The sequence below is a fragment of the Calliopsis andreniformis genome, chromosome 9 (assembly GCF_051401765.1).
Source record: "Calliopsis andreniformis isolate RMS-2024a chromosome 9, iyCalAndr_principal, whole genome shotgun sequence".
Classification (NCBI taxonomy): Eukaryota; Metazoa; Arthropoda; class Insecta; order Hymenoptera; family Andrenidae; genus Calliopsis; species Calliopsis andreniformis.
In genome coordinates, this window is record NC_135070.1 from 16,069,153 (window position 1) to 16,088,725 (window position 19,573).

General features: G+C 45.9%; 2 protein-coding genes across 2 annotated transcripts in view; both read left to right on the forward strand.

Annotated features, from left to right (window-relative positions):
* Positions 1-19,573, forward strand: part of LOC143183829 (uncharacterized) — a 118,594-nt gene that overhangs the window by 76,816 nt on the left and 22,205 nt on the right. The gene's annotated exons all lie outside the window — the stretch shown is intronic.
* Positions 5,036-19,257, forward strand: LOC143184146 (uncharacterized). Its single transcript, XM_076386180.1, has 2 exons — positions 5,036-5,629; positions 19,187-19,257. The coding sequence occupies exon 1, from the start codon at positions 5,036-5,038 to the stop codon at positions 5,552-5,554; it is 519 nt and encodes a 172-aa protein (XP_076242295.1). The 3' UTR covers positions 5,555-5,629; positions 19,187-19,257.

Genomic DNA, 19,573 nt, shown 5'->3' on the forward strand with positions numbered 1-19,573 from the left:
GTCTCGTGACGTCTCTCTATCATTAACACAAGGACTTACACTGCTTGCATAAGTTCACCGTACCACGTGAACCATGAAGAAATGAAACGGGCCCGATAAACGGACACAGATAACGAACGAGCAATTATTAACCGCGAGCGAACTTTTTCGCGGACGCAGAGCGGAAACAATGGATCTTTTCAGTCGGCGGGGCTGACGCAACACTTTTATTCACTCGCTCTCACCTCTTGAACCCTCTTAGCGTCGTGAATGTGAGTCGACCACGAGTCACTTGTAATCGATGGTGCAATTAACCGAAATTCCAATCGCAACTTTTTTCCTCGCCGAGGAACGATTTCCTCTCCGCTGGTCTCCGCGAGAATATGTTCATCTGACTGTGAGCCAACAGAGAATTTTAACAAGATTATTACGCTCGTTTCGTGCTCTCTCGCCCGTTTTATCTTTCATCATCTGAATACACCGACTCCAGGTTGCATAAATGCACCGAGACCCGCGACAAACGACGCTCGTACGATCGACCACCTCCGATCGTAATTTAACAGCCAACTAATTCTGATGAGCGTATCAAATGAAGCCATTACGATGAAATCGAGCCTCCTTCGAAATGAGTCTCTGAATTACTTTGCTACTGTGCAAAATTAGTTCAGAGCCAATTGAAATACCATCACGGTAGTCTATTTAAAGTGTACTCTATAAGATCCTTAATTACTGTTATCGGATATTCAAAGTAGTTTTTGGTGCAGTGTAATGATACTATAATTCTTGTTATGTACTTATTCTACTTTTGGCACAGAAGTATAACTATTCCAAGCATATCAAGAGTTCAGTATTACGTAACCTACTTATCCTCTCGCAAAAGCTGTGTACACGCCCAAAACGCGCAAAAAGCATGCCAGCGCAAAAAGTTACGCCAGCTGGAACGCATGCATCATCGCGATACGAAAAAGGGGATAAAATATGAACAGTAGGCGTAAATCACAAAGGTTGGCGATAAAGAAACCGACGATGCTTTCCTAACAACCTGGCTCGCAACTGAAGCATAAAACCAGAGGAACGACTAATCGACGCGCGGCAATAAATCTCATTCATTACCTCCGCGAGGATGCACGCGCGTACACCCACACACGTAGCCGAGCGAAAAGAACGAGGCGAGTGCAAGGGGTTAACAAATTGTTGGTTTGTCGCGCAATCTCCCACCCCCTCGCACCCCTGCCCCCGCGTGCTGACGCAATCGCGGCGATGATGCGAGCACAGGCCGCGCGACAACCGACGATCCGGGTAACGCTGTTCGCCACGCTGGTAGAACAGATTGTCATAAGCGAGCGGAGACGAAGCGAGCCCGCGGACCGAATAGACGTGCTCTCCGCCTCCGAGTGTGCCGAAGATTTATTGCCCTCCTCGATGTGTCGGGAGAGTTGCAGACTTTCCCTGGGAGACGTAACCAGACCGCTGAGCGAGCCACCAGATATGCTCTCCGTTTCATCTTCCTCGCTCCTCTTTCCTCGCCATCTCGCCACCTATATCTACTCTGTATCTCTACTCTATTGTGCTCCCATGGTAGACGGGGCAACTCGTACCAGCCGCTTGACACGGGGTAATCTTGGAGAGAGAGTCGCTAGGTGAGAAGGAACCATGGGAACTATGTGTGTTAGAGAGACTTTTTTCAGTCTTTTTAATATTTCAATTGATATACTTATCAACTTCTGAAGTGGTTCTTTCATTTTAGAGAAAAAATCTGTTTCCTACCTTCGGAGAGTACTTATCTCTGGCTCCCTAATGCAGAATCTGGAAACAATCTAGAAGCAGCCTCTCTGTACATATTAATCCTCAAACAGCGGACTATTTTACATTTACGTGATAATTCTAGAATTCTAGAGTTCAGAATCTCACTGAAACTACTCATTTCTAAAACCACTTGTACTCTCTACCAATCGAGTGTCCCTCTCAAGAATCTTCTGATCCTCTCACCTACTAATCCAGGTACCTCCAGCCTTCCATTCTTAAATTATTTTGAGTCGACCAGTGCCCCTCTACTCAGGAACAAGCCACTGCCGTTTCGATCCCATTAGTATGAACACAATGAGGTAATCGTGGCAGCGGTGCAGGCATCAGGTTTTGCGTGCCATAGATCGCAGTAGAAGAACGCGGACGAATACGACGACGCCATGATTTAGAAATGTAGCAGAGCGCCGGGCCCCCGGCCATGTCGAAATCGTAACACATGTTGCGCCGCGAAAGAAGCCTCGGGGGCAGGCAGCACGAGGGGGAAAGAAGGATGCTCGCGGCCGCCCAGAAACGTGTGCAGTTTGTTTCCCGGCATAAGTCGGGCTTGTATCTTCTAACCTGCCGGATCGTGAGCTCGTGATCATGCTGTCTCTCAGGCACCGCGGAGCAGGCCTGTTAATGCGTCATTGCTCGTGCACACCTTGGCGAGATCGGGGGGAGCGCTAGCGGATAATTTAGAAAGCGAAGATGATGATGCATCGCCATCGGAGATTTTTCAATTAGCTGCCGCGGTTTTCCTGGGAAATTTATGCCGTCCCGTGAGCGGTATTATTGCCTGAACGTGGTCTCGCTTAGCTGCTCTCCAGTCCACGGTCTTTTATAGTGTCGCTTGATTAACGGCGTAGCACCTTGCGTTTGTCGTACGAAATTGCCGAGATTATGGGCCGTGACGGAGGATGGGGAACTGTAAAATGCGGCGGTGCTGTCCTGGCGGGTGTTAAATGGGATTAGCGACGGATTCCTTGAGACTCTGAACAGTTAGCCAGGGCTCTAAGTACTTACTATACCTGAGGAGTTTGTACTTTTGTTGTCTTTACTTTGCAGGCGTAAATACTTGAAGAAAAATATATTTTGTTAACTAGAAATTTTGGAGATTTAACAGGTATTCTTATTAAGGAGTGTCCGCAGTAGATTAGGATCGTCATGAACAGACATCGCTTCTCGCATAACTCCAGAGGTATCTTCACTAATTTCCAATTCAACCTAAGTCTGAAAACCTCTACTAACCCTTTGAAGATTGTGTATTTAAAAGCACTCTACTAATTATAAATTATTTTTTCATAATTGGAAAAATAGGTTGTTTCCTAATGATACAATTTCTATTTCCCTTTGCACGTACTTCTATAAAAGTTACTCAACACAAACCATATCACAATTGAAACATCATTCTCAGGTGATCAGAACTCGCTAATAACACGAGTCCATATTATATCACAAGCATAACATCGCACTCTTCCTACACCACACAGTTCTTCGACGTTTTCTCTCGGGGATAAGTAGATACAGCCTTCCCAGTCTGGCAGCCAGAGATAATATCAGTTCCCTTCCTGGTGTAAAAGGCAGGAAGGAAGAATCCGTCTGGTTCTCAGGCTCGGCTAAAATGTGCAAAACGAACCTAGACGTTCCTTCCGGGCATGAAACTCGGCCAAGATCGATCCTCCGCGTTTCTCCGGCCCCCTTCTCGCAGATCATCATCGGTGTTCTTATCTAAGGAGAACGGCGAGCGGACGCAGACATTTCCAAAAATAAATCACGCAACGTCGATCGTTAGGGGCCTTCTTTAGACCGGGGGCTGTCGAGCCACGGAGAAGGGACCTCTACGAAAGAGGCCAACGTAGCTCCGAGGAGTTATTCAGGCTACGTGTGCTGGCGGATGGCTGGTAGTTACCCAACCCACTGGACACTTAGGAATACTCGCGGGAATCCAAAACTCGTTTAGAGTACCTGCGGCCCGATAACCGCGACTGGTCCTGCGGAAGCTTTTAAATCAGGCGAGGGCGGTTTTCGATGGATAGGCTCGGCGAGTAGTTTGCTCGGAGCTCTTGTTTGGCCTGATCTTCGCGAGGGCTCGTGATGTTAACGTGATCTCAGGTTTTATCTGCAATTTTTAGGTTCAGTTTCTTTTTCTGTAGCTGGAGGGTACCTGTGGTCTATTAAAATTAGAATAATGCGTAGACTGTTATTTACTAGCTTTTGTTTTCACTGTTTTCACATTTTTGAAGTTACTGCCACGAGACTTGAAAACCGAGAAGAATGGATGGCTTGCTACCAGCAACACTTAGTAATAGCTAATGTCTTCTGAGATGAATGTATACTCCTGTCTCCTGCAATAATGCTGATTGTACTTAACAATCTGATGCCCGCTTATCGTGCTCGCTTGGGTCTCTGCATCTGCAATCTATTCAGTAGCTTGTAAATTTGTTTGAAACTATCAATTAGATACATCCCACCAGCTGCCCACGCTCTGGATCACAATATGTAATCAGAATATTACACCTCTGTACGTAGGATTAAATTATCTACTATCCTAGTAGATAAATGCGGGCATAACAACCTGATAAATCTTCTGCAACAGATTCCACTCCCCGTAGAACGTGATAGAACACTCCTACGTGAGTTTCATTGAATTCGCGATAATGTTATGGTTTAATGGATCAAAGATTCTATTGAACGTCTGGCCGATAGGAAAGAAGGAAATGAGTTTTTAGCTGCCGTAGGTGTTTATCCATTGATACCAACAAAATATATAGTAGGACCACGATTGACTGTCGATATAAGATGAGACCTAAGCCCAAAGTATCCTACTAATTACTAATTCTGCTCCTTTCGATAGACTCCCACAAAAATATGTATACTTCAAATCTCAATCGATGCTCTACTTCTACTACATTCTTCTTCCTGTTGCACCAAATAACTGTATCCTCGGATAATAGGGACAGCAAACAATTAATGTTCCAATTAATTTAAGTACCCTAATTATTGAGGCAATCTCAGACAGTACAGTGATAAAGTATGATGCTGGAAAATTGAATTTCCTCTACAGAAGATACGACATTCCTCTTTTCAATTCCCTCACTAACTCCATCGTTAACTGCAATACTAAAACACAAAGCCTTTAAAACGTTCTACGAGAGTATGCCCCCACTTGAACCGCAGCATAAAAGATCGAACCAGTCCTCTCCAGACGAGCGAGCACGTCCACTCAAAACAGAGCCACAGCATTTTTGAACGAGCCTGTACGATAAGAGCCATGTCTGACAGAGCGTTCGGTCAGATGCTGCCGGCGGGGACAATTACGCAGATGTGTGGCTGGCAGAGCAGGACGCGTGAGCGTGTCGTGCAGCTTCAGGATCCTCCGCGTAGCCAACGCGCGCGTGCGTGTCTGGGCTCACCTACACGGTCGCAGGACCTCGTACCTTCAGTCAGACTTGGCATGTGCACTACGCTGGACGACGACTGTGTGAGTGGACGACAGCCCCCTCTACGCGAGCACACGTGTGCGTTTCGTAGGATAGAGGAGGCAGAGGAAGATGAGGGAGGAGGCCGAGGAGGAAGAAGAGAAGAAAGAGAGAAAAGTGATTACAGAGCGCGAGCCTCTGGTTGCCCCCGGCGCGTGCGTCCGGCTCTACCATCCTCCTGTAAAATCCTGCCAGTTTCACCTCTCCTGAAACACCGCCCCGGGCCGTTTGGAGAGATCTCTCGGAGTCGAAGCCGCTGCTACGGCGCTGGAGGAATGCCAGAGTCCGACGAAGACGTTAGAGGAGGATGATACTGGCAAGGGACTAGGAGGATGGTAAATCGGTGTGTACCAGGTGGCTCCAAGGATCAAGGATCCTTGAAAAAGGTGGTTATTACCGGAAAGACGGATTTCAAGAACCGATTTGATGGGTATGCAAGTTCCTCGCGGGCTCGCTTACGCGCTGATCAGATTTGGGTGGATCTGGCGAGACTTACTGGGCTGGTGTTGCTTTCGCTTCAGCTTGCTTGAGATTAGGGAGTACTGTGCATGGAGTTTAGTTGTATTTGCTAGCGTGGTATCAATTTGATGGAGCGATTGAATTGGCTGAAGATATTCAATTGCTGGATGAATAGGTATGGATTCTATAGCTTCGATACTTTATTGGTTCTTGCTAGAGATCGTTTTCACTTCTTCTTAGTACGTACCTAGAGTCGATAATCCTACTTTTAAGTATTCTAATTGGTATTATTTGGAACACTATTTTTTGGGACTCACTAGTTTCAGGCTAAGCTACAATTATGGTAATTCAAAGTCCCAAAATTGTGAAAAATATTATATCTCAATTATACAGTACGTCTTAAACATAAAAAGGTGACAGAGTGTCTGACACTTCATTCTCCTTAGAAACAAGGACATCCTCAACCATCTCAGTTCTCAGAATAGACACAGATCTCCCTTCCACTTCAGAGATTGCAAAGAGCTGTGTGTCACTCATCTCAGAACTTCAGTAATAAGAAGTGTAGTCAGTGACTCATTTCATAATGAGCGTACTTACGAGCACGAAGACAGCTAGGATTTCATTAAACGATTCGCACCAAACTCTGCCCGTGTACCATATAATATCGCAGCGTGAAGCAAAAAGTGTGAGCAGCTACCGCATGAGGCAACCTATCCACCCCCAACTGTTTGCATAACGCGAAAAACTTAATCGAGCCGTATCCGCGGCAAAAAGCATGCCGCGCTTATTGCCGCGTAATAGACGACGCGCGTAAAGCGGCGCGAGAGAACGTAGAAAAGCCAAAGAGGATATTGAACGGCATCGGAGTAAAGTCAGCGGGTCGGCCACCCCTTTTGTCGCTCGTTGAAAATCTCGACGGCTCTGTCTATCCTGCGAGCTAATAAAAACAGTGATTGATCTTAATGGGTAATAAGGAATCCATTGCTGCATGAGCTAAGAGAAAATGATCCACGGTTAATGTCAGCATCTGTTACGCTTCGTGAACTTATGACTCGCCGAGTCGCTGCGAGAATTATTCTAAATCTAATTGGGTTTTAACGATTTGGGATTTGTGGAGAGGTGATTCTGATTGGTAACAGGTGTTCTCTCTCGTGAGAAGCAGACTCTCTGTTACGAACTATTTTCAAGTTGAACCAGAAATCTACACATCTCAAAATGGTCTATTTTCCATCAATGTGACTACGTACCAAGAATTGAGCCAAGGTTTCTAGTTCTTCTTCCTCAAAGCACAATTCACAGTGTCCTCTAATCAAGAGCATTCTCAGAAGACCTTCCTTCCCTTTCGAGCAGTACCAATACAAGGAATGGCTCGACTGCTTTTCACGGAACAGCGTATTCCCCGAAGCCAGAAGACAGATGGTGAAAACGTGTCTCGGAATTGGAACGATAGCAATTAAAAACGAGGAACGGCGATGCAGAGAAACAGAGGGGATCTAGTCATCTCCGACGCGGTTCGCGGTCCCGTGTTTCCTGTGTCTTCACGCGCTGAACTTTCACCGCAATTACGCTAAAAGCGCAGTCCTAGCCACAACTTGCGTTCGCTCCTACTAGGGTTAATGGCTCCGCTCCGCGGGGTCGTGGAACGTTGACGCAACGCGGAATTCCGCGAGGATGAAAATTGGATCAGCGTCGCTGGATGCATCCTTCGTGAGCTGGAATTGATTGATTCCGAGCGGCGAGACGCCGAACCAGCTCGTTTTACGTAACAGAACACCGTGGATCGCTGCACGGACGACCTTTCGGCTCGAAATTCAATTTTATCTTGTAGGATCTGTCGAGCTGTCTCTTGACTTTTTCACGATTGATTTGCATCCTCTCCTGCTAGAGAATTCGTGAGATTCGTTTGGCTTCGGAAACAGTGAACTTTCGATGAATATACATGCGACGCTTAATTTAGTAACGCCGAGGTGGCGAGTTGAATTTTAGTGCTTAGGTTTGTTTTCGAATGAGTGTAAATACTCCTTGAAATCCTGAAAATCTGGTTTAGTATTCACCGGACTAGATTTCAGATCAGCCATTAGCCAGCTTGAGGAAGCCCTCACGAGGAAGCAGTTTCTCAGGTACTTCGTCAAAGAAAACATGTTGCAAACCGTACAGGTGTCTAATACTTAAACAAGGATTAATGTCTCTAAAAACACTAACACCTCTACAAATACAGTTCAACCTTAGCATAACTCCAAAGATCAGAAAGTGCTATTTTCATCAAAAGATTAAAACCAAGAAGGCTTAAGCATACTTCTTCATCAACCGAGACATCTACCACCGATCTCTAGATTACACACTTTTCATTGCCTCTTCGATCCCAGCACAACTTATCTAGCAATCATCGCCCAGGAAAGAAATTTAAAGAAAGCTATCAGCTCAAAAACTATCCTCGCGACACGTCAGCAGCCCAGCCGTCATCCTGTTCGCGATTTACGCACGGATGCGCTCATAGCCGTGAATCCCTCCGCCATTCTCAGTCACGCATTATCATTACCTTGATCCACATCTACATTGTCATTAGAGGTAGGCCGCGACGGCAGTCTCGGAGCTCCGCTGAAGCACCGCCTCGCGCCAAGAAGATGATCCTGTCCGGTTGGATGGACGCTGCTCGAGCAAGGCCATGAAAAACGCGATAGGCGGAGGGGGACGTTCGTTCCCCTATCTCGGGGGATGAACGTTGAAGAAGGACGCGATTTGTCCTCGAGGAACACCGGAGTCTCTACTCTCGCCGACGTTATGTCGATCACAGTGATTATGTCGTCGATGATCCGTACGCAGATTTTTGCTGTGCTCGCTTCGCTGCTCTGTTTTCCCTGTGCACGAGGAGGCCTTTCATTAGAGGAAAAGATAGAGGTGGGCAGGTTTTCTCCGCTGATTTAGATTGGTCGACTGTTGCAAAACGGTGAATCTGGCTGGAACGCTCGAGTCGCGATGCGGTGATTCCTCGCGCGTTGAAAGTTGGCGCGAGCACCGTAGATTTGTCGCTTAGATCCAGAACAGTGGGAGATGTAGAGCAGAGAGGAATAAGACATAACGTGAGGGGGAGGAAGAGCAGGATGTGGTTTTGTCTCGAAGGAATATGAGAGTACGAGTGGTCGACCTCCGGCACTTTTCTGACGTTTGTTCGATCACTGTGATTACGACTTCGATGACCGATGCGCATGGACACGCATGTCCTCGTGTTGTTTCTAATTTCACGCACTGTCGCACGTCGAGCATCGAGAGAAATTGATGTTTGGAAAAATTCACCCAGGGCGGGTTTTCTATTGTGCTAATCGTCGCGGTTGAGGCTTCCTTGTGGGCTCACTGGCAGGCGATGTCAGATTTCACTTCGAGAATGAGTTTAGTGGTGACAGGTTTCACGTTAAGGATGAAGCTGATGATGTTTGTAGAAGTATACTCGTAATTGAGATTGAAATGGGACTTTCAGAGGAGTATTTGTTTAATAGAGACTTTGGAAGAGGTTGTTATTGGAAAGCTTCTGGTCTGTTCTTAGAAGGCTTGAATAACTTTAGTAACAATTCGGCAAATCTTGTAATTGTTCTGCCATTTTATCAATTTCAGAATCTGTAGAACCTTCATCTAACTGCCTAACCCATCTCGACTTTATTTCTGTACTGATTTGGTCAAAATTATCTACAGTATTGAATTCTTCATTTTCGTAACCACTAATTACCAGCCATTTGTTAATCCACGTACCTTTGAAACAAAGTATCCTCACAGAACTCTCCACACTGGTAGCCTTCGAACAGCCGTCCATCAGAGCAGATTTCCTCGTCCATGTAGTTCATCCTCTCCGGCCTGAAAGGCTAGCTCTCGCCAGGTGGACTTCATTTTTCACTGAAGATTCACGCTCCTCTAATTACCGCGAGCCGCGGATTTCTACGAAAGGGTTACAGGTGCCGTCTTATTGATGTCCCGTCCGATCTGAATTGAGCAATTACCCGGCGATAATTAGGTCCCAGGCTTATATCTCTGTAAATTGCGGCACCGTGGCGGGCAGCGAAGAAGCGAAGAGAGGCTCGTAGACAATGGGGTCCTCGAGAAACAATGGCCGTCTCGTAGTCGGTGTACGGTTCAGCGTTATAAACAATACCTGAGAGAGGCCCGGCTGATAGGGTCACGGGGTCAACCCCTGTGGGAGCTCCCGACTCTCTTTACTCCTCTTCATCCACCTTCGGAGACCCCAACCTCCGCCTCCGACGTGGCAGGTTCTTCCTGAACGAGGTCACGAAATTAATTTTTCCTTTCTCGCATGAGCGAGACCGACCACGGCTATGATGCTTCACGGACTCACCTCGGTTCACTGGTCTTTGCTACTAGGTATTGTTCGCTATGCAATTACGCTGGATGCTGGCCACGTAATTATAATCGTGAAGACGTGATGCGCGCCCTGTGGGGCAGCAGCTGAAAGGGATTCGTGGTCGAGGATTTTTTTGAGAATCTCTCGTGGCCTGTGTTTAGAATATTCTGAAGACTATAGTGTCTTCTGGAAAGCAATTCTTTGATGTATACTCCAGCTTTGGGGAAGAAATCAGATTCCCAAATGGGAATTAAAGTTGAATCCCTAGGAAGCTAGTGTTTCCTAAACATAATGATGGTATCTATGAAAAATTGTAGCCCAAATTAACAAATCTAGTCATTCATAGATTTCTGACTCTCTTTCATGAATTCGATCACCCAACAATCACAACAGCTCAGTAAGTCATCATCACTAGCTGCTCTCATAATTCACTATTTAACCCATGTACAATTCTAGGCGTTCAGAAGGAGGCACCATCCTCCATAAACACATTAATCCTGCATTACACGTGTACTTTTCGATATCCCCATCGGCAACCGTTGCACACTAAATTACGCGAGAGCGAGGGAGGCTGGCAATCTCTGCTCGCAGCGCCGCCGATAACGCAACATCAGATTACCATCTCCGCCGTCGGATTTCCCTTTCAGCTGGCCCATGAAACCTCGTGCGAAATTGTTATGCATATAGTATGTACGCGGATATTCTTTTCCCCCAGATCCGCGGGGAAGCCTTTAACGAGATTTACTCGAAGGCAGGAGCGCGTAAACGCATTCCTGCTGGCGCAGGCGGCAAAAATCCTCGACGAGATCCCTTCGCGAGATAGGATATCCGCGAAGTCGGTTCCTTCGGTACGCTTTTAAGGTCGAAACCCATGGAAACCGGCAAAATAAATGCACTCGCTCTGGTGGTGCAGTAGTCGTGTTGCACCCAGCCCCTCCTCGATCCCTTTTTTCTCTCTCGCAGGAATTCCGGGTCATTCGTTATGTTCGCGTCCTCGAATCCTTTAAAAAGGACCAGCAGTCGAACCTGGCGCGGAAAAATGGCGCCCCTTGACGGCGGTGCGGGGAAATTATTCAAGTGGCCCTCTGCTGATTAAGGGGAGTGCCCGTGCATCTGTGCGGCCAATTTGTATTGAATTTTTATTTATGGACACGTTGAATAAAATCCTCCATCATTGAGGACCAGACTGTTATTCATTTCATTTCCTATAAATTAGTGTTACTTGACTATGGATATGTATATAATAATTTACTTACAGTTGGGTTTTCAGGGTTAAAACTACATGAACAGATTTTTGTATCGATCTCGGAGTGAGTAGACTACAAGCAAATTTCTATTTCGCGCGATCTGGAACACTGGTTCCAGTACCCCTCGGATATTACGTGGATCAGTATCGCTGTGTATGCACGTGCATCGTCGGTCCGATCCTCGAAGGCCTCTCGCGAAAAGGCCATGGTGAGGTCACGTAATGACGGGTCGAACTCTGCAATCACAGAAGCGCGCACGCCACGTGGCTTTGGTGTACGCCTTAGCCAGTCTCTCCTCGCATTTGTGCCAGCTCGAGCAGTTCTTTTAGCATTCCTTCAGGATGGAAATCTAGACCTTCCTCGGTGTGCTAATTCCCTAGGACTTTCTAGCTGAATTGAAGTAACTGTTTTTAATTGCTTCATTAAAGAAGCTGATAGCCTCCCTATCATGCTTTCAACATTTTGTGCTTCTGCCGACATAGCGGATTTTAATTACTGAGCTGGTGACTGAACTGTGACGGAGTTCTGTCCGAGTTGATATTGACTGATGAATCCTTTAAGCTGTTGAATTAGATTGGTGTAACTGTTCGTAAGTGGCTCATTAAATGGGTTGTAATGAAGGATTTGGAGGATTCACGTGGAGTATCGATCTAATTGACTGAGGTTACTCATCAATTTTGATTCATCGTTCTTTCTTTGTGATCTCGGTGAGGATTAATATGAGTAATGGGGATTTAGAATTGAGAAATCTAAGCGATCTAGGTGCCAAGAGATGTAAATTCAATAGTTATCGATTTCAGTTGTATAGTTCTGTATCTCATCTATTTTAACACTGATTAGCTCTAATTGTAAGTGTCCCAAGTTTAGTACCATTCTCGTTAATTAATATACCAAAAAGGATGGATGCAAATCCAATCCCCAAACACTCAATCATTCTACGCATTGTGTAACAATAACCGACACTATCAGAGACTATTACCAAGCTACAGCGCTTTTAAAAGTCCCCATTGTGGTTCCTTAAGATCCGCACTGCTACAATGTATCCAATCATCCGTACGCTTCAGATACCATTAATTTCAGAGTCGACCGGTTTCCTGCTTACTCACAGCTCGCATGATCGCTGAAGGGAATTAATAACATCGATATCGCGATGTATAAGAACACCGCGATCGCTAGAATCGAACATTAGGGGCTGTTCCCCTTTCGTAGGGCTCGGAGCGGCTGAGGAAACCAGTATGATCTGCAAAATGACTCGGATACCTTACTGGAGCCAGAGGTCAGAACCTCTCGACGTTGTCATGGGATTAAATGACTTCAGGCTGATCGAAGAGGGCTCAGGCCACGGAGCGATAAGAGCCTGAGGAGCTCTGCCCCGTCGCGTCGAGTCATTCTCACGTAATTATACGTACTGGCAGGCCAATAGGGGGTCTCCGTATCGACAATTAGGGCATTTCGGCTTCCCATTTAACTGCCCCTCCATTTATTCGGACACCACGTGATCTTTCTTCATTATCTTTTCACGAACGTCTGAGGATCCCCTTGGATTCATGTTACTAAAGTGCCTATAGGAGCCCAGAAGGTATTTACCTCATCACATAAGAAAGTACTGTAAAGTAGTTCCACTTACAAAAGCCTAGCTACGTAAAATTAAATTCTCTATTCTTCATCATTTCTGTAAGCTTAGATGCTCTGAATATGAGACTTTTATTCTAAGATAGTTTTAAGTTACTTTAATTCCTAAGACCCCAAAGTAGTTTCTGTCTCACCTTACGTCTTCCCAATTACACAGCTGCCACAGTGACCCCACCTGAACCCACAAGACACCCACCCACCCTACTTGCACACCAATTGCCAGCTACCGTGCTAGAGTAAATCCCGCCACAGGCGCCTAATAATTAGCAAATTGGCCTCCCGTTGCATCAGACTCGTGCTCCCCCAAAACGGACGGAGAGTCCCGCAGACAATTGCATAATTCATAATCACCGGCTACCACCGCGGAATCAGATAAAACCGTCACGAAAGCGCATTCCACCGACCAGCGTGTACGCTCGGACGCCAGGCTTAGATCTCGAGCGAGTCGCGCGGACGTGGAACGTGCAATTTGCTCCCTGCTGGAACCGATTTAGTCCCGTTCAAATGCTCTAACGAAAATAATTGCTCGTGCGTGCCATAGGTCGCCCGCGTCCGGAGTCGTCGCAGGTTCAGGCCGTCGGTGAACGCGTTGCTCAACCCCGAATCACAGAATCTCTCCTCGCGTTCCTCGCAATTATCACCGACCGATCGTAATTATATGTACTCGTTCGGTATCTGCGGTGCCAATCGCGAATGCATTATTCATAACGCTGAAATAACAGTCGGTCTCCGGCTGGCGACCGTGGCCGCTCGTTTCCACGCGAACATCCCTCTTGCTGCGCCAGGATTCGAGGCTTCCCTTCGGGGACGATTAATTGGATTCGCTCGTTCCTTTAGCGTGTTGCCAGTTGAACGTGTCATTTTGATGCTTCGTAATGATTGTCGTCGGTGTTCGACGTGCGTGGTAGTTTATTTTTGGGAACGAGTTATTGCTGGGTTGTAGCACCAGGACTCTAGAGTTCTCAGTGATTATTCTTTAACATAAGTGAGAGCAAGTTTGGAGTTGGTTTCACTTAGAATGCAAGAGTTGAGATAGTATCGCATACATAGATCGCCAGATAAAAGCTACTTGCGTAGTCTGAAGGAAAGATCGATCACTCCGAGTCACAAAAGATGTTATTTGTACCAGGATCCTTGACGACGGCTCTCGCCTCGACCTCTTTCAGGATCTCGTTAAATCATCCAGCCGAGCTCGTGCCTTCTCCTGTCAGGTTAATACGTTTAATTGAGTTATTAAGTGGAAATCACGGAACTATGAAAGGCTCGTTAAACAGTCGGCGCAGTGTCCGTGAAACTGTTCCTCGGTTTCCCCTCGAGATAAATCCCAGAGGGCCAGACAGGTGATGAAGTATTCGAAGTCGGTGTAATTATTAGGAGAGTGACGAGAACTATATGCTGATTAGACGTTCCCATGGGAGCTGCTAGGTGAAACGAGCACTGTGTTCTGTTTAGTGTTCTCAGGCGGCAGGAGTTACACGAAACGATGATATCGTCGCGTGATCGAGTGTTCCGCGAGCAGCTTCTGAAGTCCTCGATGAGAATGGAACCTGTTGTCGTGATGACGGTGGAATCGAGTGTGCGATCTGCAGGATGAGACCCTTGCTTATTTTAACCTATTTTAAGACAGATATGGTAGACATAAACATGACAATCAAGGGGTCTCGAAAACAACTTTCAGTTAAGTTAACTCTGTCACACATAGGATTTAGAAGAGTAAAAAATTTAGAGAACTTTAATTATTTACTTTCATGCTTTTTCTTGCGTTCGTTTCAAAAGTATGCAAATATGTAAAAAATAGAGTGAACTGCTCCGAACCGTAACCAAGAATCCATTCCATCGACACGGTTTGATGGACAATCCAGACGGGCAAAAATCGAGTAAGAAGTTCATTGGAGAATAGCTCCAGGCGTCTATCGGCCAAGAAGGAACACGCCTAGTGTGCGAGGACGCGGAACGACTTGCAGGTTCACCGTGGAATCTTTCGGTCGTGTTGCTGGACACCTCCTGGCTACACCCACCATGGTCCTCCTTCGTGAGTCTAGTTATTACCTTACTCTGTGGACAGATGCGTATCAACCAGTCCTCGATCCTTCATAATCGCTTTGATCCACTTTGGGCCTCTTCTCCTCATAATTGTCAATTAGGTCCTTTACTTTCCTAGGTACAGTTACTTGGTTTTTTAATTCTCGAATGAGAGGTTGCCTCAGATATTGTTAAGACAGGTAATTGGTATGGTAGCGAGTCTTGACTAGATTAAGTAGACGTCAGAATTTTTCCTACTACTTTGTATTTTTAAATGCATAAGTTTGTTGCTTGTTTAAGACTCTATCAGACGTCACCTATACCTACTTCAAATCCAAATCTAAATTATACTTTATCTAAACCTGCGTCATATATACTACAGATCTATTCCAAAACTAACCCAAATCTCACACCCAGCCTAGATCTAATCCACATTTAACTCAAACAATAATACAGACTTAGCACAGTCTTGGCACAGATCTATCCTATTTATATCCCTCCAAACAGGAAGGATCCACGAAATACAATGAAAGCGTTCTCAAGCTACTAACTTTATTCCACCAATTCATCGGTTCGTGACTCGCCTCGGTTTCGGGGCAATTTTATTAACCGTGACTCAGCCGAACGGTTTCTTTCCCAGACGATTTCCGCCTTGAAGGACCCGCAGCGTCACGCACGATACGTTTCGCGACCGATACTCCGTCATTGTCAGCCGGCTTCTGGTAAAAGTCGCTGGAAAAGCGTCAGCCGAGTTCTGGGGAATGCGAGCTCGAACACGTTCCAGCATCGAGTTAGATATTCGTGCCACCTATCCGCTCGCGGCTTATCAATATTCAGACCGTATACACGCTGTCGGTGCTATACATATCAATCAGCCGTGGTCGATTCAAAAATTATGGCTGGCTAGATTGGCCATACGTGTACCTGTACTACAACGTTGAGCACACTTGCCGCGACTTGATTACTCGCCGTCGATTTTAGACAATTTTCGTTCTACCCTTCTTCGGGGAATATAGCTCCATTGCCTGTAGCCGACTTCAGGAGCTTGTAATTTCTGAGAACCCTAAGTGCTCAAGAATCATTTAGTGCTTGATCGTTCGAAGATGCTCTTTTAAATGGACTACTGCTCGGAAGGCACCGGTGATTTGGGTTTCCTTTTTGATACAGTGTTGATGAGGATTCTGAATGCTGTCTTATTGAATCCCCTAGGTTTTCCAAGGTATACCTTAAGGTTCAAATAGCTGCTTAGGTACATGGATATAGAAAATCATAGCTTTTCGTAGAGGGAACTTTGAAATAATTTGGTTAATGGAAGCAGGCAAAAATCGAGAGCCTATGAAGATAGTTTATTCTAGTCTTTCGGTAAGCTTCTTAGGAAATCGATATAAGTCTTAATAGAATAAAAAATTCTTTATTGTTCCTAGCTTCTCAGCTTACATCACTACTGTCCTAACACCATCCACTATTATTACAGAGTTCACAACAAAATCCATATGGTCCATCTCGTCTCCTCCAATCTAAATTTGTCTCTATCACATTTCCCAAATTTCGTCCCCAACCCAGCCCTTCTCGAGTAGCACTCAGGCCCCAACCCCCCGATCCGCTACCGCCAGCACTCTCAATTTGAGCCTCCGAGCGCATCGGGGAGACAGGTCCGGGAAAACGAGTCCCGTGTGCACGGTCGAGCGAGAGGAATTCCTGCACGTCACCGTGTCCGCCCAGTGGCTCCGCCGAATCGCGGGGGGACTCCTTATATAATTAACCATTAAATTATAAGTTTGGCTATCGAACCGCCGGGGAAGTTCAGCGCCGGACTAGAAGTAATTACTCGGCCCTGGAGGGACCCAGCGGCGACCAGGTCCCGAGATCATCGTGAGTGGAAGAAAAAGGGGACGTAGGGCGAAGGGAGAAGGACGGAGGCATCGAATTGAACATGGCGTACAGGGAGGCAGAGAAAGAGGTGAAAGGGGGGCACGGGGGCCCGAGAAGGGGGGGAGAAAGGTGAAAAGCAAAAAAAGGAGCGGAATAAGAGGGATAGCGACGGCTACCTTACTTCGAGCAGGGAATTGCCAGTCGGTTCCATCGGCGTAATGATCAGAGGCGGGACTTTTGCCTTTTTAATCGGCATTAATCGCGCCGGGGGCTCTACCCCCTTCCCCTCACCCCCTCCACGTCGTTATATTCCACGATGCAACGTCCCAGCAGCGATCTGCATTAATGCTGCTCACTTTTCCGTCCGCGTTCAACAGCCGAATTCCTTCTGACTCGAATGAAATATCGGAGCACCGCGAGCCCTGGCTCGGGTTATTAGGAAGTTATGAGGATTGGACGATGGAATGCACGTGCACGCGCGCTCGGAAGTCCGATGAAAAGGAGCGGTGGTCCAGTCGACCCTTCTGGAAATTGGGAGGCTGATCCTGACGGTCCTCTGGCTGCTCCTGTTAATACTGTTTGGTCGCAATGGGTTAGGCAGGCTTGGACGAAGTTCCCTTGCAACTGGGTGGAAGCAACGCCAATGATGAAACTCAAACGTGTTACAATCTCCAGTAGCCTCAATTAATATTCATTTTCAAGAAATCGAAATAGGCGATCAGAAATTCAATTACAGGTGTCACTCTGAGGAAAGAGAACGAATCCATCATCACGCCTGGCTGCGCATTTATGTTTCGCAGATTAGAATTTTTCTGTGCTGCCAACATTAATAAACCACTCGGAATAGTATTATACGGTTTATAAAGAAGCTAGCACCATCGGAGTAATAACATTTTCAGGAGTTCAGATCAACGTTTGAGGGGCTTTTTAAGGTCCCTCGCCGCGTCGAGTGCTCGAATGATCAGAGTGTGGCGCGTTTCGAGCGATCCTTAAAGGCGGCCACACACGTCGCGATCTTGATACTGGTTGTCTTCTCTTTCACGTCCACGGTGCCGCAGTGCCCATCAGGGGTTACCAAAGGCTCAGCTTTGTCGCCGTGCTGATCTTCAACCTCCTGGTACTTACAGCCATCTCTACCAACGGCTAATCCCAATTTAATGCTGCACAGCTCCCTCTCTTTCTCACCCTCTCTTTCCCTCCAGCGTTCGCTGCGCCCGTGTACCTCGTTTATCTCCTGGGCCCGCTCGTGAAGAGAGCTCCTCGCCTAATGGTTCTCGAAATATCGTTACATCGGTTTAGAATGTGTTCTGCGTCGAGGGGGAGCTTCGCCCGGGCTTGTCGGCTATGAAATTAATCGAAAAGCTGGCTAGGCTTTAAATTAAATTTCGAGGCCGTGGCAGAGGCCAGAGGAAGTCGAGATTTTATCGCGTGGAAAATAATGCGTGCCGAGTGCCGTTGACGTTTCTTATGGCGGTGTTGGGGGATTGGTTAAGTATTATTGTGTTTGATATATCGATCCTCGATGGATTATTAATTAGACATTGCGATGTGGGTAGCACTCGTTGGACATTCTTCATATTTGCCACTCCTAGTTACGTAGGATTCAATGTACTCTGATTTAAATGCGGCGTGAACATGTACAGAACTCATCGATAACTCTATGGAAATTAATTAATGAGATAGGAGGCCTACGGTTATGTATCGTGTGATTAGATCTATTGACAATGGTGTGAATGGCAGACGTCGAGAAATTAAGTAATATGTTACGATACTATTACACATTACCTAATAGTCTACTATAGTTTATTTTAATGACTAAATTACTACAGAGGAATAATTTTATTTCAAATCGACAGATGTCACATTGTAGAGAAATCACATTGTATAGTGAATACAATAGAGTACAGCAAAGTACTACAACTTCATGTTAATGTAATAGGATATATTTTCCACTATAAAGTTAGCGATTACTTGCACCGAGGTGAATGAGTTATCGGTAGTTTCTTAGATTCACAACAGGAAGATGCATTCTTCATGCAACACGAATGACGTTCCACGGAATTTCCCGGTTGCACGATGAACATTCTTCCTTTCGTAGGAATTTCTTATGCAACGTATGAATTTGAATCCTAGTCATTTGATGATAGTTCGAGGAAACAACGTTGGAAAATTCCTCGCACGACGATTCCATCGATAGCCAGAGAACTTCTTTCCTTTCTACTTCTTCAAATTCTTGAGCTGGAATTTGAAATTTATTTCGAATTACTCTGTGATCTAAATCTTTTTATCATACCTAGGATTCATTTCTAAATTTTAGTTATGGTATTCATTTATCTAACAAGTTTCTATTTTTTCTGTTTCAGGTAAGAAATCTACTGAAATATCCTGCATCGTTCAAATATTCTATGCTGCAAGAAATTTCTATCCTTAAAAGGTACGAATTTGCAATTTCTCTAGCTTTAAATGCAAATGAAGTGTAGGACGTAGCGACGGAAAGAATTTGTTTCATAAAAAATGAAGCGTCGTGATGGGAGCAGTCTATGAAACGTGGGAGACTGCCATTTGCATCTCTGCGACAATCGCAAAAATAGATTCAGTGAAAGCGCGATCGAACGTCATGGTGATAGGGGGTGTTAGCAAATCGTAAAATTAACTCTTCGTGTAGCGTTAATGACGGCTGATGTCGGGACGCTGAGTCGAGATCTTATCAAGAATAATGTAATTATCCTGCTGCTCAAGCTCTCGGTCTA